The 24,598-nt window shown below is 46.5% G+C and overlaps 1 protein-coding gene across 1 annotated transcript; it reads left to right on the top strand.

Moving 5' to 3' along the window:
- The first annotated feature begins 445 nt into the window (after nucleotides 1-445).
- Nucleotides 446-21,352, top strand: B3GALT5 (beta-1,3-galactosyltransferase 5). The gene is made up of 3 exons (XM_074983423.1): nucleotides 446-574; nucleotides 17,184-17,306; nucleotides 20,336-21,352. The coding sequence occupies exon 3, from the start codon at nucleotides 20,336-20,338 to the stop codon at nucleotides 21,290-21,292; it is 957 nt and encodes a 318-aa protein (XP_074839524.1). The 5' UTR covers nucleotides 446-574; nucleotides 17,184-17,306; the 3' UTR covers nucleotides 21,293-21,352.
- Nucleotides 21,353-24,598: the final 3,246 nt, after the last annotated feature.

Here is a 24,598-nt window from a genome sequence, read left to right as displayed (position 1 = left end):
CTGGAGATGGGGGGGAGGTGAGGAGAGGTTCAGGGCAGGGAGCGGAGTAGGTGTGTTTGTGGGAGGGATGGTGCTGGAGTCAGGGTGCAGGTGAGGAGGGGCTCAGGGCGAGGGACTGCGGTGGGGAGGGTGCACTTAGGGAAGGCAGGAGGCTGAAGCCCCACCCGCCCCCTTCGCCACAGGCCATTCAGTCACTCTCAGGAGCCAGAGGGAGATTGACAGAGGGGGTGGGGGCGTTCTCACCGCTCTGTCCCCTCCCCTGCGCAGCCAGAGAGCGGTGTGTGCCCGTGGGGAGCTGCTTCCCTCTCCGTCCCTCGCTGGACGGGGGACAACAGCCGCGCCTCCCTACCGCTCTTGGAAGGGCGGGGACACGGCCAGCCCCCGCTCGCCTAAATGCCTGAGGGAGGGGCACGCTGCCAGCCCGCTCTTCCCCGCAGCCGGGCTGCCAGGGACTCCCTGCAGCAGCGCCCAGAAGAGGCTCGGAAGCGCGCCCGCCTCCTCGCGCAGCGCCCTGCCTGGCAGGTCACCCCTGGAGCTCACGGGGAGGCCACCCACGCGTTCCACGGAGCACCAGGTAATGACTGGTGGGGCAGATCCCTTGCGGCTTGGAAGCAGCGCAGAGATTAGCCCGCTGAGGGGTTGGAAGGGAGGGGGGCGTGCAGGAAACACCCTCTGGTGGCACAGACATACTCTTCTCTGGCCATGCATCCGGCTGCACAGGGCCTGCGCTAGGGGTCTGCAGCTATCCCTTGCACGAGGAGGTCCAGCTTGAGCAGCGGCGGCTCTGCCTGGGCGTCCGGCGCCTTGCAAAGCTTAAGTTTTAGCCCGGCTCTGGCAGGTGTCTGTCGGTGGTTGGTTCCTTACCCCCAGTGTCTCGCTCCTGCTTCTCAGTTCTTTAGCCAAAGGTACCAATGGAAAAGCAGCTGGATTGGCGGCTGGTCCATTCAATACTCTGGTTGCTTTAAAAAAAAAAAAGTTGTTTGTTTCCCTGGACGCAAGGAGAAGGCAAAAATAGATGAGAGGTGTCATATGTGGCAGGGTTCCTCCCCTAAAGGAAACCTCAAGTTGGAGGACTAGCATGTGGCGGCCACGCCAGTGGTCCCAGGGATGTTTCGCCTACATCCTTATCATGCTTATCACTTGCTTTCTGTCAAAGCCCATTTCCTGATTCAAGCGCCATTTCCAAAGTGGCAATTGTGGACTTAGATATACGGTAGCACATTGCACAGATACAATGTGTTCAGACAGGAGTGGCATGTCCAGACCAATTCACAACACTCTGATGGTTGTAAGACTGTGTCTCTTCAAGGCTGTGTCTACATTTGCATTCTTCTTTCCAAAGACAAAAGAGTCATGCAAATGAGGGAAATCAAAAATGCAAATGTAGACACTGCTCTTTTGAAAGTAAAGTAAACCCCATCTTCAAAAGAATCCTTCTTTCCATAAAAAAGAAGTAATTTTGAAATAAGAATGTGCAAATGAGGTGCCAGATATGTAAATCTGCACATCATTTGCATTTTTGATTTCCCTCATTTACATGACTGTTTTGGAAGAGGAATGCAAGTGTAGACACAGTTCAAGGGTCCCAAGAAAATTTAGTCATTTATTCATGATCACATTTTAGATACCTGCTCATATTAAGATATAATTACACCTATTTATATATATATATATATATATATTTATTTCAGCACCTCATTAGTAGTCTCCTATTTGGCCGTTAGCATGGCCCTTTTGAAATGTTGGCAACGTGTAGATGTAGATGCTCTCCAGGCCCTTTTTTCAGAAGAGCAGTCCTCATTGCACTGGATTTTTTGATCCCTGACCTGTTCTTTTGAAAGGGTGGGGGCTGTGTGGACACTATCGAAAGAGCGGATCGATGTTTTCATCCACTTTTCTGTGTGCGGATGTACTCTTTCGAAAGAAGTCTTTTCAGAAGATATCTTCTGGAAGAACTTCTTTTGACAGGTCATGGTAGTGTAGACATAGCCCAGGTGTTTTGCTGGTGCAACTGTGGTTTGGCTTTGAAAATGAGCTATCTATGTTATAAAGAAAAACTCATTAGACGTAGCCACATCAAATTCTGAAAAAGTATGTGTAAAAACTGGAGCAAAATTAGCAGAAAAGTTTGAAAAATATGATATTGCTATTTTTCACTATTCTGTGGAATCATTTACTTCAAAGAAGGCTGTCAGCAAATCACTGCAAAAAGTGAAAACAGGTTGAATCTCTCTAGTTTGGCACGCTCTGTTTGGCAACATCCCTAATCTGTCATGATTTTGTTTACGTGGATATTCACTTATTGTGGCTGTGGCCCAGATTCCCAGGGTCCCATAAAGTCCCATGCAGTCACCAGTCCTGGTTCTCAGTGTTCTGTTCTGTTATTTAGCTGAAATTTACCCCCAAATGTCTCCTAAGGGCCCAGTAAGCAGTGGAAGTGCTAGTAATGCTGTTAGACAGTATTGACCTCCTGTGGTCCAGCAAATTCTCTCATCCAGCACTGGTCAGGTCCCGAGGGTGCCAGACTAGAGAGGTCCAACCTGTACAAATTTATTGAATGCTGCGCAAGCGTTAGCCTCAGTTACAGGTTTTGTCATGGAAGTTTGAAATATAGGTCCGTGGAAGTGTTCCCAGGTGCTGCCTTTCACTGCTCCTGGGCAGAGGTGGAAAAAGTACCCAAAAAGTTACTTGAGTAAAAGTCCAGCTGCTTTCATGTCTAGATACTTGAGTATAATCTACATGTGACATATGTGGGTGTGTGTGTACTTTATCTCAAGTAATTTTCCAGAGGGACACTGGTAACTAACAGTCAAAGCGGTGCTATGTCGTGCAATTGGGGAAACTGAGGCACGACAGAAAATTTTGTAAAAATGAAAATTTTTCGAATGGTACCGCTTCAGGGCACCCTGTTAAGGCCAAAGAAGGTGTTAAGTGAGTGCCCCCAGAGTTTTACCCCACAACTCTGGCCGGTGTCTACGGTGGCCAATCGCAATGGGGTTTACAGGTGTGTGATCTGGTGCTGCGTAGCAGAGGTCTCCCATGAAAGAAAGGACCAAGGATTTTTAAAGGTGAAAACAAAACAGGTTTATTTAGGGAAAAACAAAAGAAAAACAAAATAAAAGAAATAATAACTAAATGATCTAGATCTACAAACTAAACTCTTCCCTCACACCACTAGTCTAGCACAAGGATTTATTTCTTAAAACCAGAGCCTTCGAATTGTGTCAAAAACTGCAACAGGCAGTAACACTATTTAACCCCTTCTACTTACGATACATCCTGGGGTTGTCATTGTCTTCTTCTTAGCGTGCTGAAAAGGAAAATGATTAATATACAGAGCTTTAATTAATAAATATCCTGCTGTGGAGTGTTACCCCCTACAAGCAGGTATGGGGAAAGCTCTTGGCTCTCAACCCTATTCTCTGGAGTTTGCCCTCTGGGGGTTTTCTCCAGTCGCTCAACCTCCCTCTCGAAAAAAGGGGGGAGCAGATCTTAATTTATTTGGAGCTTTCGGCTCACAATCCTGTTCCTCGGGGTTTTCCTCTTTAAGGGTTTCCCTGGTCGTTGGGATTACCTTTTATGGCAGAGCCCTGTTTCTATTTAATCGGAGTTTGCCCTCTGGGGGTTTTCCCCTATTTTGGTACTGCCTATTTTGACAACTCCCTGTTATTGGAATTGCCTTTTATTGCAGCACCTTACTTACCCTTAAAGGGTTAAATCTTAAAATGAAATACTACTCCGGAGTTTCCTCTTTGGGTTTTCTCTGGTCGCTCAACCTCCCTCTTGAAAAAAGCGGGGAGCAGATCTTAAAGTTAAATATTATAAGCTCTGTTTAGTTCACTGTCAGTTCTATCCCCTTAAAGGGGTAATACAATACAATATCATCAAATACAATTCTCTATTCTACTATGTTGCATGTACTATTCTCTGGCTCACTTTTAAAATCCAGCCCCCTGTGCTTCACAATAGATCTAGTGTGCTCGGGTTACAAAATCTAAGTCACATGAAGTGGAATCTGGGGCAGTCCCAGTCCACTCGTTTAATGTGCTGCTGTCTCTTTAAATTTGTAACAATGCTATATTCTATATTTCTCTATACTAATACTTAACACATATAACAACATGCAAATATGCAGCAGCAACAGTAAAAGATACACATTAATTTACTTATTATGTTTTACAATAGTTTAGTTACTTCTAGTTTAACCTGTATTTTAATACCTCTTTCTCCTGCTCTGTGTCCAGGCGCCAGGCCTGCAGGTTCTCTTGGCACGGGAGCTGGGCAAGGATGGCCAGCACAGGCGCGCTTTTATGGCGCCGCGCAAGGCCTGACAGAAAGAGGAGAAAATAGAAAAACAGGAGGAAAAAAAGGCCGGCGTGGTACACAAAAAAACCTCCTGTGGTGAACGGCCTTTGGTTCCCGTCTCCGGCCACTGGCAATGGTCAGTGAGGGGAAGGGCCGGACCGCTGCAGCGATTTGTCCCTGTGCAGGGCGCGTGCTTGTGAGGCGGCGTCACCTGCCAGGACAAACCCTCTGGTAAAAAACACCAGAGCCTTCTAAGCTGGTGACTGACAGGAACTCTTCCGGGTCCCTCAACGCCGATGACTCTGGGCGCTCAGTCCAAAGTTCCTGTAGGCGTCCCGCGATGCTGGGATGCGACACTTGAGAGTGGTGCTTGTCACCTTCTTTCTTCTATCTTCTTTCTTCAAGTGATTATCAGCTCTTTTAGTGTCTTCTTCTTTGTCTGATCTGGTCAGCTGCCCTGGTGCAACTAACTCGGCCTGGGGTCTGCTCTCAAATTTATAGAGCAGCTATGGACCTGGTTGAGAACCTGTCAGCTCAGGTCCGCATCCTGGTTGCCCCGGCAACCAGGTAACATTCTCTTTTGCATATTCATTAGTGATCCAAAATCCACCTATCAACTAATAGAATTTTGAACTTTAACTCATAAATATTAATGAGGCTCAGAAATATTCATGATAACTGACCTCTCTAACGGTCACCCTATATACTTTGTATTACCCTATTACTATACAATGTTTTAAAATCAGTTTTTGAAGTGAGTTTTTTATAAATTTAGTGTAATTTTTATGGGGTTTGATGGGGAATAAAGTCACCACTAAGAACAGTGTGAATTCTTATTTTAAATGCTCGGTTTCTAAGGCTATTTAGTTAAGATGCGGGGAGAGCCACACAGACACCGCAGCCCATGGCCAGGGACATATTAATCACCTCAGGATAAGGATCTTTCAACAGTAACTTGTATTTGAGTACATTTTCCCCAAAGCAGCTGCACTTTTACTGCAGTAACTGTCTGGGTACTTTTTCCACCTCTGTTCCCGTGGGAGGGTAAGCGTGCTTGACCCCTGCTCCCTACTGGGCCCTGCTCACTCTTCATCCGTTCTCTCAAGCCCCTCCTGCCCTTTCCGCTCTTCCATCTCCCCCAAAGCACCTCCTGCATGTCACTGATCCTTGGCCCTGGAGGTGTGGGGAGGGTGGGGGACAAGCTGACCAGCATGGCTGCTGGTGAATAGGATATGCTTTGGGGTGGAGCAGGAAGTCCTGACCTGCTGGGCTGCTGGTGGGGACTGAGAACCCACAGTTTTTTTTTTTTATGGTGCGGCAGTGTCAGAGCCCCCATGGAATCGACTCTTAGGCCTCTGTTTACTCTCTGCTTGGACCTTGCAATTTTAAAGGTAAATTATTGGGTCTTTGGTCACATTAAGCATAGTCTTCAGGGTTAGGGCAAGTAAAGAAACAGCGAGGAAGCTTATTTTGAAGTGGAAACCCTCCAGAATGTTGGAACCAGACACTAAATGCTGAATCTATCCGTTACATGCTTTTAGCTATGGAAATCCAATGCAGAGTTAACTGTCTGCACACAGATAAGTAGGAAAGAGAGAGAGAGAGAGAGCGTAACAGAGAGCATATAGTACTGTCAGGGCCCTCTTTACTCATAGGCAGAATATACAGCTGCATAGGGCACTCTCCAAATTTAGTGATGCTGTAGGCTGTTGCCTGCTGAGTCACCAACGATGGGGTGGGACAGCCGTGTGCAGGCGGCATCAGCTTGCAGGGGCCAGCCTCATGGCCTAATCCCCCCCATGGGCTGTGCCTAGCTGCTGGTCACCCACTCTGCCATGCTGGGGCCTGGAGTAGGGCCATATCTCTGGCAGGAGGGCCTAGACAGGGTTGAGGGTCGAAGCCACAGGTAAGTGCTGGGCTGGGAACGGAACCCCAGGCAGTGACCAGTGCCAGCTGGGAACTCACCTAAAATGCAGGGGTTGGTGCTGCAGCACCTCCCCGTTCCTCTGACTATCTGCCCTGCTCCTGTCCCCCCAGTTCTGAGCACAGCTTGCCCTGTCCTCTCACGCAGGACACCAGACATCTTAAGGGCAGCCCTGAGTACTACAGTACGAAACGCATCAAATTTATGGCATCCAGTGATGCAGTCTCAGGCTATGTCTGTGCTTAACAGCTTACAGTGCTAGTTCTCTAAAGTGAAAGTGGCTACAGCAGGAGCATGGGGAGAGCACTCGACGTAAACCACCCAGCGTCTGCGTACCGCCGCCACGAGGGGAGTAGTTAACAGCCCACTGGCACTTTACAGGAAATGTCCCTCGCTGCTCTCAGGGGTGTTTTTTCACACCCCTGAGCCAGAAGTTCCAGTGCCACAAAGAGACAGTGTAGACTTGGCCTCAGATGATGGGGGAACTACAACAAGGATATTGCCAACCTCCTGCTCACTCAGAGACAGCGCACACAAGCCTCAAAAGGGGCGAGGGCTGTTTTCAAAGCGATTGCTGAGCAGGTGCACTTGTACTGCTGCAGCATTTTAAGTGTGGAGAAGTCCTCAGACTTGCAGTGCCAGGAGGGTATATCTTCACTACCCAGAAGAGTGACCAGGTCAGGATCAATCTTCTGGGGTTCGATTTTGTGTGCTTAGAGGGGATGTGCGAAATCCAACGATCAAATGTCGGCAGTGGATCCCTGCACTCCTCATTCTCACAAGGAGTACGGGAGGTTGAGGGGAGAGTTTCTCTTGTTGACCTTCCTCAGTAAGGACAGCCAGATAAGTCGATTGTAGATAAGCTGATTCCAGCTGGAACTGCGTATCTACAATTGACTTTAAGATCTAGTGTTGATCTGGCCTAAGTCTGTAAATTTAACGCATAAGCTGTGTCTACACGAGCACAAAACGTTGAAATAAGTGGCCCTCTTTGGAAAGAATGGGAGGAGCGTCCACACGTGCAACACCGTCTTTTGAAAGAAAATTGAAGAAATGGGGAGCAGACGTTGAAATCCGAACCCCGATCCCGTATGAGGAAGATCATCCCCTTTTGAAAAACGAAATCAAAAGAGTACACGTGTAGGTGCTCCACATCCCGCTGTTTCGAAAGACAGGCCTGTCATGGTGCCAGTCAGCTGGAGCGTGGGGCTGCTCCAGCTGGCAGCAGTGGGGCTCTATGATCTCTGTGTCCAGCTGCCTTAAAGCATCACTCACACAGGAGGCCTGTAGCAGGAAGCTGAGAGTGTGCTTGGAGCATCTCCCACACGTGCTCCAGCCCCACAGTCCCAGAGCAGAAACCATGGCCTCTAGTCAGCCCCCACATGAGCCTCATGTCCCCCCTCCAAGCCCCCTCAGGGCTCCCAGGGTTCTGGGGGAGGGAGAAATAAAAGGGCCCCCTCCTGGATGGAGTGGGAGCTGCAGGAACACCTCAGCCTCTGGAAGGAGGAGAAGGTCCTCCACAAGATGGGGGTGAAGCGGCGCAATGCTGCAGCCTTCAGCCGCCTGGCTCAGGGCCTCCTCAACAGGGCCGCCCAGAGCGTACCACAGAACTGGTACGCTCCAAGGTGAAGGAGCTGCAGCAGGGCTATGCCTGGGCCAGGGACCAGGCCAGCCACTCCAGGGCAGCCCCAGCCACCTGCTCCTACTTCCGGGAACTCTGGGGCATCCTGGGGCCCCAGGACAGCTCCCCACCCCCAGCGCTTCTGGACACGTCCACCGATGAGTTGCATCTGGAGGCGGAGGAGCAGCCTGGACGAGGGACCCAGGAGGGTGAGGGCTCCACCAAGTGGTTGGGTGAGGAGGGGACCTCACCATCTATGTCCAGCCAGGTGACTGGGAGCCAGGCATCCCTGGGTGTCACTGAGGGACCCTCTGGTGCATACATGGTGAGGCATGTAACAGCTCCATAGGGTCAGGGCGATGCACTGGCCAGCTGGCCGCGCACAGGACCAGTGCTCCTGGTCCAAACACATGCCAGCCCACCATGGTATGCAGCACCTCCTGGTGGCCCACCGGCAATGCCCAGCACCCGCCCCCAGTGGACAGTGCCACAAGCCACACATGGGGTGGCAGCCAGTCAGTGTTGGACACCACCCGCGGACCACGCACCGCAGGTTGGGAAGGCCCACCCACGTGAGAGGCCCCTGGGTGCATCGCCATCAGATGGTATGCCCAACCCATGGGTGGTGGGTTGGCATCCCGTGGGGGGGTGAGTGCCTCAGAGGGGGGTTGGTGCCCCATGGGGGGGGGAGGGGCCCCGAAGGGAGGTCTCAGGGGGGTGGGCCACTGCCAGACCTCCCCCAGGCCGTGGCACATTACTGACACGCTGTCCCCCACTCCATACAGCTGCACCATCCATGGACCAGGAGAGCCCAGCGCCATCATTCGTCCCTGAGAGCCCCCCAGCAGACGCTGGAGGCGGCCAGGCACCACTCCACACTGTGCGCTGTCGCGGCCACAGCTGCAGGGCGCACCACCAGGCTCAGGAGGACCCAGCCAGCCAGCGCCTGGCTGAGGTGGCTGAGCAGAACCTGCGGTTCACAGAGGCTGAGCTGGGGTGGTGGAGGGCGGCATGGGAGACACTGCTGCACACCCTGGAGAGCACTGACCAGATGCTCCAGGAGTATGCGGCCAACGTCGCGCGCATCCTACCCCACCACCCCGGCAGCTCCCCTCACCGAGCCAGCTCCTCCTGCCCCCACCGCGCCCTCCCCGGCCTTACCTGCCAGTACTCCCTGCACTCTCCCCTCCCCGCTGGGGACCCCGCACCGGGGGAGGCAGGGGATCCAGGGGCCGATGGGCTTGTGTCCCACCACCCCGGTCCCGGAATGAGCCTCCCTGCCCTGCTCCAGGTTCAGAGCCCCCTGCCCCTTCCAGGTTGGGTGCCCCCCACCCACCTCCACACCTCATGCTCCCACCTGTACGTAGTTCAACATACTGTCCCATTCTTGCTAAACGTTTATTTACCGTACACCTTCTTGTGCTGTGCTCCTCAGGGAGGGATGCTGGGTGGTGGATGTGTGGGTGCAGTGCTGGTGGTGACGGGGACGATGTGTGCGGGAAGTGTATGGGGGTGGGGTGGGTGCAGGTCACAGGTGGCCATCTGCAAAGGCCTGCCTGAGGGCCTCCCTAATGCAGTGGCTGTCCCAGTGGGCCTGTCAGATGGGGTCAGTGCCTGGCTGCTTGTAGCCAGAGCCAGCCACAGGGCCCACTCCCAGGGACATAGGCATCCTCTTTCCCATCTACAACATTGTGGAAGATGCAACAGGCGCCCACCACCTGGGGTGCACTGAGGACCCTGACCTCCACCCGCATGTGGAGGCACCTCCACCGCCCCTTTAGGCACCCGAAGGCCTGCTCCACAACATTGTGGGTGTGGTTGAGGTGCTGGTTGGCTGCCTCCTGGGTGGGGTCAAGGTGTCCTGTGTACATCTGCATGAGCCATGGCTACAGGGGGTATGCTGCGCCTGCCACCATGCAAAGCAGCATGGTGATGTCCTCCCCCACTGGGATCTCCCGCTGGGGGATGAACATGCCAGTCCCCATGCGCCAGCAGAGACCAGAGTTCCGGAAGACCTGGGCATTGTGGGTGCAGCCAGCACAGCCCATGTAGATGTCTGTGAAACAGCCCTTAGCATCCACCAGGACCTGGAGCACCACTGAATAGTAGCCCTTTCTGTTGATGTACTGGGCAGATGGCGATGTGTGGTGGAGCAGGGATGGGGATGTGCATGCCATCCAAAGCGCTGAAGCAGTTTGGAAAGCCCAGGTCCTGGAAGCCCATGACGGTGGTAGCTGGATCCCCCAGGTGGACAACCCTGTGTAGAAGCATCACGTTGATGGCTCTGACAACCTGTTTGGGGGAGAGCAGGACATGTGCTCTAGTGCAGGTGTAGTGGGCCATCTTTCCCCCTGGCTCCAGCCCCGTCCTGCTCCCTGCCCCCACTCCTAACCCCAGCCCCATCCTGTCCCTTGCCCCCCACCCTCTGCCCCAGCCTCAGTGTGGGTCATCGGCTATGGAGAGCAGAACGGAGGTGGATAATCTATGCAATGCCTCCTTGGGAATACCCAAAGCTAAACATGCCTTCCAAGCCTCTATGTGCTTCGGATCGGGGCGGGGGGGTGCGATGCCCTTGGCTCCCTCCCCTGTCAGTTTCCTGTGAGCCAGCCAGGGTGGCTTTGCCTGCACAGACCTGCACCGGGCAGTCGGGCTGCACCCCCTTGCGGAGCAGGGGGTTCAGGACCACTAAAACCCACTGTAAAAGGGTAGCCCAGATGGGGCTGGCCGGGTCCCGAGTGAGGGTATCACCCATGGCCATAAAATGTGACCTGGTGACCCCCACAGCCCCCTTGACCAAGGGTCACCAAACCTCCTCCGAGGGGCCTTGGCTCCATGGGTTTGTGGCCTAATGGTCCAGGGCATGATTCATTATGAGGTGAGCCATAGTCCTTTCAAGGGTTTTGGGACTGTCCCGGTTTTGGGTGAGTTTGCTCCATCCTCTCTGGCATTACGCTCTCGGACATAAGCAAGGGCAGCAGCCATAAGCCTGCGTCCCTCCACAGGGGTCTCAAGCCTGATCCTGCGCTCCACATTGAGAGAGCAGGCCTCAGAAGGGCTGATGATAACTGACTGGGCACTGCTGTTGGCTAAGTGGGCAAGCCAGGAGAGAGAATCACTCTGCAGGGGCTTTTGAAATCAGTTGCTGAGTTGCACCATCTCAAACGGAAAGGCACGAGAGCTGATTTGGTGACTTTCCCCTTATGGGCCCTCCTCTGTTTTTATGACCAGTCAGGCCTGCACCATCCTGGTTTCCGGGGGCCTTTTCTGAGGTTAAGGGAAATCCGGATCGGGATCCCACCTGGGGTCCCTGGGCCCCGGGCAGTCTGGTTCGTCAGGGTGGGATCATCAGGCTCATTCCAGATGTCCCCATCCCAGTTGTCCAGGTCCGCATAAAACGCTTGACAGACCTTTGTGCTGGACACCCCCCCAGCCAGGCCTACTTGCAGGCGGGTGGCCAGCTCACACTGAGCCTGACTCATCACCTTACGGATAGCCCTCTCTTCTGAAGTCTTGACATTCTTTCACAAGGACTGGCAGGCTGTGGCCAAGGTGGCAGCTCGCTCCTTATCTGCCAGATGGTGGCGGAGCTGTGCAATTTCGCACTCCTTCTCTGCTAGCTGCTCCCGGAGGAAGAGATGGTAGGCGCCCATGAGATATAGACAGGGTCCTTTTCCCTTAAGAATTCAGTCCTTTTGGGTGGACTGGATAACCTCCACAAGTGCCGTGGCTGAGGCTACTCTTTGGCAATGGAGGCCGGTGGCCATGATACGGGGGACAACTGAAGTAGTCAACTAGGACCTCTAATATGGAATCACTGCCTGCCAGGATCTGATCCATAACACTCATCCTGTTGGTGATGCCACTAATGTTCTGGCAGTGAAGGGAGTTCACTGGATGAGAGATGGACGGAGATGAGACAAACAGTTGGCGTAAAAAGGCTTTATTAACAATGGCTTAATCAATGTCAGGAGAGGATTTAAGAGGGGATACCTAGTGCACTCTAGCCGTCTATCTCAATGCAATGTTGGGTGACGGACAGGCGAAAGCTTGTACTTACTGGGCAGTTACCAAATCGCAGATGGCGAGCAGAGCCCACACCAACATCTAGCTGAAAGGGTCTGGATTTTTGGTGGGAGAAACAAGTGACTTGGGCTGGCCAAGGGACTTGTCCAGGTACACGTCTCCGATTTGGGGCAGGGGAGTTGGCCTTTTATTGGAATTTGAAGAAGGAAGCAACCCACTGGGCCAATGCCAGTGCATCGTGTCCTTTTTAGGAGTTGTTCTTTTTAGGAGTTTTTCCTTTGTAGGTGTTTCTAATGCTTGGTGAGGTGGTGGCCTCACTTCCACATATGTGACTAAGCCCTTAGTGCCTCAGATCGGTCTGTCAATGCATGCTGGCGTGTCAGGTTCTGACTGGGTAACGAAGCCTTGATCATGGACAGGTCACATGTGGCTGCGGCATGCACCACTGTCGTGGTCACACCACAGACGGCTGTGCCCACAAGCTCCCATCCCAGGATGGGTCAAAATTTGGAATGAAATCAACCTGTCACTTGGGACTGCATAGCAGAGAAACACTGCTGCACCAGTTAGCCTAAGGAAACAGTTTTCAGTGGCAGAAAACAGGTAGTGGTCGATACCTTAAAGAGACAAGTGTGCAGGTAAAGCAATGGAAGTAGCAAAAACTTTTGAATAACTAGAAACAATTCAATCTCTAGTTCAAACCTTTACAGCAAAAGTCCCGTAGAAGGGACTGCATGGGTTGTCTAGTCTAGAAAATGTTGACTTTCCTGTAAGAGTGGAAAATATATATATTTCCTGACATAGAACATTAGAGGAGGTTCAAAAATAACCTGTAGACAGGAGGTCATTTGTAACACATTTGTGTAGGGTTTTAGAGTAATATCAGTAGAATCTTAATGTTTTGTCCCTATTATAGTTTTTTTCTTTTCCATAAGCGTGTGCACATTAGTAGAATTAGTAGAATTAGTGTGCACAGGCAAATTAGTAGAAACACTAGTAAAGAATAAAATTGCAAGGCACGTAGAAGAGCACGAATTGTTGGGCAAAAGTCAGCATGGTTTCTGCAGAGGGAAGTCGTGTCTAACTAATCTATTAGAATTCTTTGAAGGGGTTAATACACATGCGGACAAGGGGCACCCAGTGGACATAATATACCTAGATTTCCAGAAAGCCTTTGACACGGTCCCACACCAAAGGCTTTTATGTAAATTAGGTGGTCATGGGATAGGAGGAAAGATCCTTTCATGGATCGGGAATTAGTTAAAAGACAGAAAACAAAGGGTGGGAATAAATGGTAAATTTTCATAATGGAGGAGGGTAACTAGTAGGTTCAAAACTAATAAAAGGAAATTTTTCTTCACACAGCACACAGTCAACCTGTGGAACTCCTTGCCCGAGGAGGCTGTGAAGGCCAGGACTCTATTAGGGTTTAAAAAAGAGCTTGATAAATTTTTGCAGGTTAGGTCCATAAATGGCTATTAGCCAGGGATAAAGTATGGTGCCCTAGCCTTCTGAACAAGGGCAGGAGATGGATGGCAGGAGATAAATCACTTGATCATTGTCTTCTGTTCTCCTTCTCTGGGGCACCTGGCATTGGCCACCGTCGGCAGACGGGAGACTGGGCTGGATGGACCTTTGGTCTGACCCAGTATGGCCGTTCTTATGTTCTTATGTTCACATAAGAGGCTGGAAGTCTGAGTTAGAAGCTGAAGCCGAGCCCCTGAAAGATATTTAGGGTTCTAACTTCCGCTGAACCCAACAGAAGTTGCTCAGGGGAGGAGGTGGGAAGGGGCAGGCTGAGGGCAGAGCTAGGGGAAGGTATAGAGTGGGGGTTGTGTGGGTGCAGACGCAGAGGTTCATTAGAGGATTCTTAAGGAGGCGCATGGCAGAAAGGGGTGCTACCTTATTTTACACAAGAGACCACCCCAGGGTTACATTTATATGTATCTTATTACATGCCAGTATTGGATTAAAGGAAACAGAGAACTAGCTTTCAGTCACACACCCACGCACACTCAGACCCTCCTGTACTCACACACTTAGGTTCTTTCTACACGACCGGGAAGATCGACCTGGTCAGAGTCGATCTTCTGGAGATCGGTTTTATGCGCCTAGGAGAGATGCGTGAAATCGAACTAACGGGTTGGCAGTCGGCCCCTGTACTCCTCAATATCGGAAGGAGTAAGGGAGGTTGACAGGAGAGTTTCTCCCATTGATGTTCCTCTGTGTGGATGGCCAGGTAAGTCTATTACAGATAAGTCAGTTATAGCTACGCAATCTCTGTATCTAGAATTGCATATCTGCAATAGACTTAACTCCCTAGCGTAGACCAAGCCTTACACAGGTGAGCTCATGTGGGTGAAGAGTTGCATGGGGACAGTGGAGGAAGCCAAGGCATCACAGGTCTAGTGTGTCTGGCTGCAGTCATGAATCCGGGGTGGTGAGCTGATTGTGCGACCCCCTCCTCAGCTTGCTCAATAGTCAGCTGTAGCACTCAGGAGCAGTCAGTGCCAGCCATCCTGGGGAGAGGGACCTGGGCTCCTTCCTGCCTCCCTAGCCAGCCGAGACTAATTCCTGCAGAGTGGTGATGCCAAGAAGAAGAACTATAACACTGCACACTCTTTTTTTGGTGCGGGGGGATACATTGCAAGAGCAGTTGCCCTGTCCCACTGCCCCAGGGCGCTATGTGACCATGAATCATGAGCTAACAGCAGATGGGACTTTGAGCTTCTTTTGGCAGAGCCTCTTTTCTCTTTCTTGGGTGGGTTCTTTTGCAGGCTCAGCTCCTATTATTCACTGGCCATCATTGTGCTGCTGGCAGCTGGTCATCAAGACAGGTTGGCTCCAGGGACTGACTTCTTTGCACCTCTCCATTCACTCTTTCCTCACTCACACAGAGGAAAGCTCACTCCAGAGAAAGAAATCAGCTCATGAAACAGAACACGACCGTATAGAACAAAGCTACATCTACAGAACAAAGCTACTGTGACAAAGCTTACAGAAAGTTACAGGACTTAAACCCAGCAGTGGCTGAAAGTTACAGAACTTACATCTGCATTGTACTGGACTGACTGGAAACTTTATCCAACAGTAAGGATCCAGGGACTCTGGGTCAATGAGCAGCAAATACTTCTGCCAAAATCAATACTAAATTTATCTAAGTAAGAATATTAGGAAGTGAGGTGAAACTGTAACCATATAAATGAAAGCCATATAAATGCAAAAGCAAAATATTATTAGTGTAAGAAATGCATTCCTTTCCTTCTATTTTTGAGATCTTTCTAGGAGTCACACCCGTGACTCAATTTCTTTCAAAAAAATAAAAAAATTCAACTTCTTAAAATTACATGCTGAGATGTACATGCTATGCTTAAGATAGTAAAAATGATAGCTCTTAGACTGGAAACAATTAAAAACAAACATTGTTTTGCTCTGTAAAATACATATTACTGAATAAGAGGCCAGTCCTGCTACCAATGACACATGGGCAAACTGCTGTGCCAGAGCAGAACCCTTTTGAGCGTTGGCTCTGGTCAATCATTTGTAAGAATGGGAACTTCAAAGCCAAACATCCTTAATAAAAATGAAGTGGTTATGATGCTTATATTCAGAACCAGATAGGTGTCCATTTTTTCACTAAGGGCCAGATTGTGATTCCCTTACTTACATTAGCGAGCAGTTATACACAAGAGACACTGATGTTAATGGGCCTGTTTCTGTGAATAACTGCTCAGCACTGTAAAACAATGGATTAGGGACACAGGAGGTCTGCACTCAATTCTCAGCTCTGCCCCTGGACTTTTGGGTGACCTTGGACCCTTCACATCATCCTTTGTGCCTCAGCTTCTTCACCTATAAACCAGGGTTCATGATACAGATTTCCATTGTAAAGAGCTTGAACATCAATGAATGAAGCAATTTAAGAACAAGGTATTTCTGTTAATGTGGGAAAGGAAGTCATAATATGACCCTATCTATGTGTGATGCTTTACAAATAGAAACTGAGCAAAATGAAGCTTTCTTGGGGCCAGATTTTTGCCCTCACTTATGGTATGAAGTACGTTATACCATGAGCAGTAGCACTGAAATCAGTGAGTTCTCACAGAGGACAGCATTGGTGAGAGTGAGTAAGGATATCAGATTCTGGCTCATAGTGAATAATTTGACAAACTTGGCTTTTATTTCTATTCTTGAATTATCTGAGGTCAGAACATGAGTCCGTGAATGCATGTAGTAGTCAAAATGGTGATCTACAAAACAAACCACGCTTGGCCTGTGGCCACACTAGCCCCTCCTTTTGGAAGGGGCAGAGTAACGAGCAATTTCAGCAGATGCTAAGGAGGCGCTGTCATGAGTATGCAGCACCTCATTACCATGATGGCCGCCATGTGCGATTCAATAGTGCCACTTTCAAAATGCATGCCGCCTGTGTTGCCAGGGCCTTTCAAAACAACCACCTGATTTGGAAAGCCCCTTCTTCCCATTTGGTTTTGGGAAGAAGGGGCTTCCAAAATCAGGGGGTCCTTTCAAAAGGCCCTCATCTATACAGGCGGCATGAGTTTCGAAAGTGGCACTTTCGAATCATGCCTGGCTGCCATTATGCTAATGAGGCGCTGCATATTCATGTCAGTGCCTCATCAGCATGTGCCATGATCCCTCATTAACATGCCCCTTTCGAAAGGAGGAGGCTACTGTGGCCACAGCCTTGATGTTTTAGCTTCAGTTATTAGATAATAAGATGTCTAACTGGAGCATATGGGAATCATTATTTCACACCAAAATTTCTGAAAAGGTGAGGAGAGTCAGTAAATTCACCTTTGAGTTTATACTGGTCATGGAACATTTTGGCATACAAGCTGAAAATTTAAGAAAGCAAATGTAAAGCAATTAAAAAAGAAGGGTTACAATAGAAATTTTAATTCAGCCTTAATTATGTAGTCAGCTCTACTTGTGCTTGCTTCAATGAATGCATACACATTTATTTATAACTATTGGCTAAGATCACGTTTAGTTCCTTGGAGGAGTTAGGATAAGGAAAGTGTTAGATGAAGTACTACATAATGTTTTTCACAGATGTGAATGGAAGAAAGTATGTGAAGTGGATATGTATCTGGTCACAACAGAGTTGAATTCAACCATGCAGTTCATTGCAGGGCTTAAATCTTATTTGTCTTATGCCTGAGACAAGTCTTCTTGAAATTAATGTGACCATTGATGTGAGCAAAGCAAGCTGGATTTGACTTCAAGAACAGTTTTTCAAAACTTTAACGCATTTATGTTAGTGACAAGATGTTTTCATGACTTTCGCAGGCATGAAGTTCTGTGTGTGTATCCAAGTTGAAGAAAAAGAAGGAAAATGAAGCAGTTTTGGATATTCTACAAAGAACAACTCTAATCAGAGGATTAAACTCCCAAGAAATTTGTGGCTCTGAAGTAAGTAAATTTGCCTTCGTATCAAGTCATATGTGTTGTTGACCCAGGGAGGAAAGGTAGTAGGATTTATGGATTTGGGAAGGCTTGCCAATCTGACTTAAAGTTTAAAGATTCTAGGTTCGCACCTCTCCCAATTTAACAATGGAGTCTGAGACAGAGCCTGTCTCAGGCTAGAGGTGAGTTTTTCGGGACTTCCAGTGATTACACAGACAATATTTTTAGAAGCACTTATGGTTTGTTTATTTATCAGCACGATGATATTCAAGCAGCACTTAACAAATACAAACTGAAGGTGTATAACACAGTTAGTGTCTGGTGACAAGCAAAGGATTTTACTTAATAATATTTTAAAGCAATACCAGTTACTTAACAAACTGCCATTATGGTTTAAACTTATGCTAGGCAAGCAGGATGCAGTACTCACACATTCCTTTGAACCCTCTAGAAGCTCACTTCTATCGGTGAGGAAGGACTTATTGCAGTGGTGAAAAAGAGAAACAAAAGATTGTTCCAGAAAAGACAGCAAAGATCAAAAGAGATAGTGGAGATAGTAGAGAGAGAGAAAGACAACTACGGTGATGAGCCAACGTGCAGAAGGTATACTGAAACTGAAGGACAACAACTGGGGTACTTCTGGAGTCAGTGAGAAGTTTGGTCCCAAGACAGAGTGAAGTGGAGGCACACTTCCCCCCAAACGGCAAGGGGTCTTTATACCCATATTATCACATAGTGATTACATTAGGGTCTGACCTCATAGAATCTTTGACAATTGCTGACACCCCAAGTTTCCTGATGATCTCAACCTGAATGTTTCCAAGTTTCTGATGAAAGGTCGAGAGGGAAATACCATTGAGTGACCTTCATCTGAATTCAATTGGTAATTTCACACCTTTTCTGTTGGGGGAAACTTGGGCACCAATTGGCATCAGAAATGTGCCCTGGATAGCGAAGATTTAAGCACGTCTTACCATTACTAATATGACCTTAACCTTTCTTGTGGAAAGCATTTGGCAAAAAGTCCCCCTCATGCCATGTTGGACTGGCAGGCTGCTTGTGTCACTGCTGAAGGGACGGATAGAAAGGCGAAGGCCTTTTTGGGCCTAAATTAGCTAGACTGTCATGGCTTCTTAGTACCTATAGCTGTAGCATAACACATTCTTACTCAAACTATATTTTAAGCTACAGTTAAGCTAGCACAGACTACAGTGTTTCTAATTCCTTTAATAGGTAGAATCCCAATACATTAATTTGAGAGAGCCAAGCTAATTTCCCTATGAAGAGGAAGTGGAGAGGAAGAGCTGTCTCCATAGTACCATTTTTTTCTCTTTCCCAAATCCTGAGAACTTCTTGGGCTGCTGCTACTTTACCACTCTTCTGGCAGAGGTGCCATGGTAATGAGGCAATTTGAAGCAGGCTAACGAGGTGCTAATGTGCATATTCAGCACCTCATTAGCATAATGGCAGCCATGTGAACAGATTTCGAATTGCAGAATGACAGTGAAAATGGGGGCAGCTTCGAAATAAGCAGAACGAGATCGGAATAAGGGAATGTCAAAGTGGGGTGCTTATTTTGAAGCTGCTCCCATCTTCACTGTCAATCTGCAATTTGAAGTTTGCCCTTTGAACTTTGTGCAGCTGTCATTATGCTAATGAGGCACTGAATGTGCACGTTAGCACCTCATTAGCCTGCTTCGAATTGCCTCATTACCATGGCACCTCCAATGGCAGAGTGGTAGTGTAGCAGCAGCCTTGGTGTCTCTGCAGGAGAGCTGTCCTTAGGATTGATGGGTCCCTACGCAGTATTATTAAACTGGTGCCCCTATGCACTTGTGGGGTGGGAGGATGATGATTTTTTACAGCTGTGATTGTATAATCTTCAGCAACACCCTAATGAAATAGTTTTAAGCAAATTTTAAACTGAGATCCTGTAGAATAACACAGTACATTCAGAATCTGAAAGCGCTTGTCACTTGACTTACTGGCTTGACTTAAACCCTTGTACTCCAAGTGGAGCAGAGGTCAGCTACAAGTCTCATCCACTTCACTCTGTCTTGGGACCAAACTTCTCGCTGACGCCAGGAGTACCCCAGTTGTGTTCTTCAGTTTCAGTAGGTCTTCTCCACATTGTCCGAGGTCTTCCTCTTTTGCTAGAAAGTGGCCCTAGAAGAAGTAATTTCATACATTTGTCTTTATGCCCTATTTAGCTCTTTGTTATAAAACTCACAGCTGTTCTTAAATGTTATTTTTGACTGCAGTTTTCAAAGGATGTTGGGAACATGCCTTTGTACACATATAAATAATTCAATTTTAATTGTTTCTCAGAGTTAAGCTACAAATGTGAAAGTGGTTTATTTTACCACCACTAAGACTTTGTGGTTCTGCTGGCTTATTCTATAAATTAAGGTTTGTACTGAGTGGATAATTGTGGTTAAGAGATCACCAGAGAATACTCTTCTTTTCCAAGCATGAATAATTCTGTAATATTCCTTTTCAAAATGGCCACCATGACTTCCAGTCTGTTCCCTAAGGACCCCAGAAAGGGATGAAAGCATAGAAGCAAATTCTGAATCAATATACAGCTCCCATTATCAATGGCATGGTGGAGATAAGGATAGGCTGATGGTTTAGTTCGGCCTTCTCATTGGGCCATGCTTGCAGACTTAGGGCACAGTCACCTGTCAAACAATAGGCAGAGAAATAAGGTATAAAGCTATTATTACTATCCTTTCTCTTAAGATCCTGCTTTCCACAATTGATACTGTAGAAGTGTGTCTTTCGAGACACTTTTGAACTCTAGCTGGTGAGGGAGTTCCTGACATTGTAATTTTGATCATGATATTCTAGTATTATATTGGAAGTAAAGAGCCTGTGATTGGGCCTTGGGTATCTGCATGGATGCCCTTGACCTCAGTAGGTCTTTCTGTGTGGATCTTGTGGGGCCGGCTCAATCCCCAAACAATAGCGCAGAGTTTAGAATACAAAGAAGCAAGAGTATTTGCCAATATACCATTTGCTTTTGTTTCTTCCAGATGGCTTTGAAGAAATACAGAATTATTTTTTGCTTAGTAACACTGGCCTTTGTTTGTTCAGTTTTTATCCATCTGAATTTGACTGAAATCTGTATGTTCTATCAAAAGAGGGAAGAGGCCACATTCTTGACTTCCATAATAGATACCGGAAACTTTTCATATTTGCCGGATATAGATTGCAGTAGGACTCCTCCCTTCCTGGTACTCCTTGTGACATCATCACCTGGCCAATATGCAGCTAGGATGGCTGTCCGTCAAACATGGGGGAAACACAGAGTAGTTGCTGGCAACCACATTGTGACGTATTTTCTTCTGGGGACGACCACGAACCAAAGTGATCAAACGGGTATTATTTCTGAAACTCAGAAATTTAGAGATATCATCCAGAAGAATTTTTTAGATACCTATTACAATTTGACTTTAAAGACAATGATGGGAATTGAATGGGTTCACAAATTTTGCAGTCAGTCCAAGTTCGTGATGAAAACAGATACGGATATGTTTGTCAATATCTTTCACCTAAATGAACTTCTTTTAAGAAAAAACAGAAGCACTAGATTCTTCACAGGCCTTTTAAAGATGAATGATTCCCCAATACGAAACATATTCAGTAAATGGTATGTGACCAGAAAAGAATATCCAGGAAGCAGGTATCCTCCATTTTGTTCAGGGACTGGTTATGTCTTCTCCACTGATGTTGCTAGTCAGGTTTATAATATTTCAAAAAGTATCCCTTTTATTAAACTGGAGGATGTTTTCATAGGACTGTGTCTTGATAAACTAAAAATCAGCCTTGAGGAACTTCATTCAGAACAGACATTCTTTGCAGATAGAGTTAAGTTTTCTATTTGTCGCTTCAAGAAAATTGTGACATCCCATGGTATTAAACCTTATGAGCTATTGATTTACTGGGATGCATTGGAGAGATCAATAGATGAAAAATGCCCAGATGTTTGAAATAATTGAGTGAACCAATGGGCAAAAAGCAACAGGACCAGTCCTTACTAAGGTTACCATATGGCCAATATTTGACTGGCCTAACCATTATTTAAAGTGGATTTGCCAGTTAATAATTTAATTTGCCTTTTTACATGGATCTAAGGATTTGTATTATTAAAGATTTGCACAATAGACTGGGATATATAATGATAAGTTTCTGTGTCCAGCTACAAATGCTCCAGTGTTTCCATTTCTTCAGTTTGAATAAGAAAACAATATCAATTTCATATATACGAGATCAGTGTACTGCAGGGGGTCTGTGAAAAAAAAATAAAAGAAATAAAAATGATCATAGAACGTAAGTTTTAAATAAATTGCAACATTACAATAAATTATTTTTAAATTAAATCCAATAATGTTATTAATTGTTGTCTGAAAATTTATATTGTGGTTTCCTTTTTCATTTAATGAAGTATACATAGCGGCTAGAACTGGGTTTGACCATGATGGGTTTGGGGGTGATTGGGGGTCCACACTAGTGAAAAGGTTGGGAATCACTGTTCTACATTATTTGGTTCTGCCTATTCCAGTGGTTCCCAACATGTTCCAGACAGGGACTCATTTTGGCAATACAGGAAGACTTGGTGACCCAAGACAATTCAAAAAGTGGGGGTGGGGGAGGGAGGGAGGAGGAGGAGGAGGAGGAGGAGGAGAGCCAGTGCCATAACTAGCTAATTTTGAGTCTGAGGAAAAAATATAAAATTTCACTCCCTCGTGTTTATATATTCATAATAGTCATTTCATGGAAAAGGGGAAATACATTAATAAAATAACAACACTACATTTACTATAGTTAATCAGAGTTGTGGTGGGGGAAAGACCCTCATCCCCAAACCGGTCCCCCTGGCCTAAACCCCACAATCTGGGGCTGGGGGAGTCACATTCAGGGGCTGGAGGGGGCTAGGGAAGTCACATCCGAAATTAAATAAAACTAGGTATTGTATTCTTAAAAGTTTATTCACAGGTGGTACAAAAATATTAGAAACAAGTACACATTCAAAAAACGAGTAAAATTTAGTATTTTACAAAACAGAAGTTGCACCTGAACTAATGGGATGGTGAGCTTGCATTTGCTTTGCTAATTGTTGTATCCTTGGAATTATTGTAGCAAGTGTGCATCTAAGATCATCTTCCAGGTTCAATTTATTTCAATATTTGTTTTTATCGTAAACATATCTGAGAAGCCTAATTCACACAAGAATGTAGTTGGAAATGGAAGTAAAATTCTCAAAACAACTTCTGACAAAAGTGGGTAGTCCACTCTGCATCTGATCCATAACTGATTATTTGGCATAATTGAAAACTCTGCTTTGATCTCATTGCTGTTGATCATATCAATAAATTGCTCCTGGGCAATTTCAGGTACATCACAAACATCCACATGGAAGGGATTTGTTGCAAGAGCAAACAACTTTTCATCTGTATCTGGAAAATATTGGAGTAGCTCATCACTTAAATGTCTCAAATGCTCCTGTATCGACAACCACAAATCGTCATTAATACTAATGTCATTTGTACTTTCTTCAAGAAAGGTTCTGAGGGTTGGAAAGATATATATTTTGTTTATATCAATTTTTAAAATCTATAATTGGAGTTTAATTCTGAAGGATTTTATTTTCTCCAATAATCCGATAATGGTAGACTTTGGTCCTTGAAGTGACACATTTAAATAATTTAGTAGTCCAAAAATGTCTGCTAGGTATGCTATTTTATACAAACTCTTTTTTTCTGTAAACAAATATTCAAACTCCATTTTGTTCTGTGACATGAATGTTTTAAGTTCATTTCGTAACTCAAACACCCAGTTTAGAACTTTGCCTTTGGACAGCCACCTGACTTCAGTGTGAAAGAATAATACTTCATAGCAAGAACTTAGTTCTGAACAAAGGTTTTGAAATATGTAAGTTGTGAGTACGTTGGACTTAATAAACTCTACAGCTTTAATAATGTCATTAAGTACCTAGTTCAAAGAAATAGGTAAAGTTTTAGTTGCTAGTACTTTCTGATGGATAAAACAGTGAGTTTTGATTACTTTTGGAGAAATGTTTTTAACCAGGGTTTGGAATCCTGACTTGCGACCAAGCATAGCAAGAGCCCCATCTCTGCAAATGCCACACAAGTTTTTCTATTCTATGGAATGCTCTTCAAAGAAAATATTCAGGATACTGAATACATCTTGTGCAGTGGTTGTAGTTTCCAACAGTTTGCAGAACAAAATTCTTTTACATATTCATTTTTAACATATCGTACATACATCCTCAGTTGTGCAAGATTACACACATCAGTTGTCTCATTAAGCTGCATACTAAATAATCCTCCAGAGGAATTTTTAATTTCTTCAGTGACCTAAGATTTGATGTCATTAGACACGTCGGTAATTCTATGCTTAATTGTGTTATTGGACATGGATAAAGGTTGCAACATTTTCAAAGCATCTGCACCTACCAAAAGGCAGACAGTCTCATTGGCACAGGGAACTATTAGATCCTTGGCTATGCTATGCACTTCCTTAGGTTTCTCAATTTTCAGTGCTACAATGTATGAGGCTTCTATAGCAGCTAAGTTTTGTTGATGATAAGACCCATCAGCATCAAGCCGGCATTTCTTGACACCTTCTGCTTTTTGTTTAAAAAGAATTCACATCTCTGCTCTTAAAAATATGGTGTTTGGTATTTAAATGACATTGCAATTTATTTGGCTTCAGGGGTTCATTGGAAAGAACTTCCATGCATATGACGCTCTGCGGCCTTTCCACTCCTGCTGTCATTATCAAAGTAAATCCATACTAGATGTATTTGTCACCATACTTTCTTTTTGTTTAAGTCATTTTTTCAAATACAGGGCAAAATGAATTTTACAATCCCATACTGTATTGGTAACAAAAACACATACACACAGTAAGATTGCGCCAAACTAACACCAGATCACTGCTTTACTAAAATTCATGCACACATTGGCCATTTCTACACAGGCCACTTTCTTCAAAAAATTTTTGGGAAGAAGGGGCCTCCGGAAGAAGGACTTCTTTGTGGACGACCCCCACCCAGGGGCCACGCTTCTAAACAGCATTTTGGAATCTGGAAGAATGGTTTTCCGGACTCCAAATCACGTGACGTTATGCTAATGGGACACAGGGAATTTGTATCTGTGCCTCCTTAGCATATTTTGGGCTGTGAATTACCATGCTGCTTTCAAAGAAAGTGGCCTGTGTAGAAATGGCTGTTATGATTATGCCTCACCAGATTTATGGTGGCATCACACATA

The sequence above is a fragment of the Carettochelys insculpta genome, chromosome 1 (genome assembly GCF_033958435.1).
Source record: "Carettochelys insculpta isolate YL-2023 chromosome 1, ASM3395843v1, whole genome shotgun sequence".
NCBI classification, from domain to species: domain Eukaryota; kingdom Metazoa; phylum Chordata; order Testudines; family Carettochelyidae; genus Carettochelys; species Carettochelys insculpta.
Note: the sequence above shows the minus strand (reverse complement) of the source record. Positions and strands in the feature narration are given on the sequence as shown.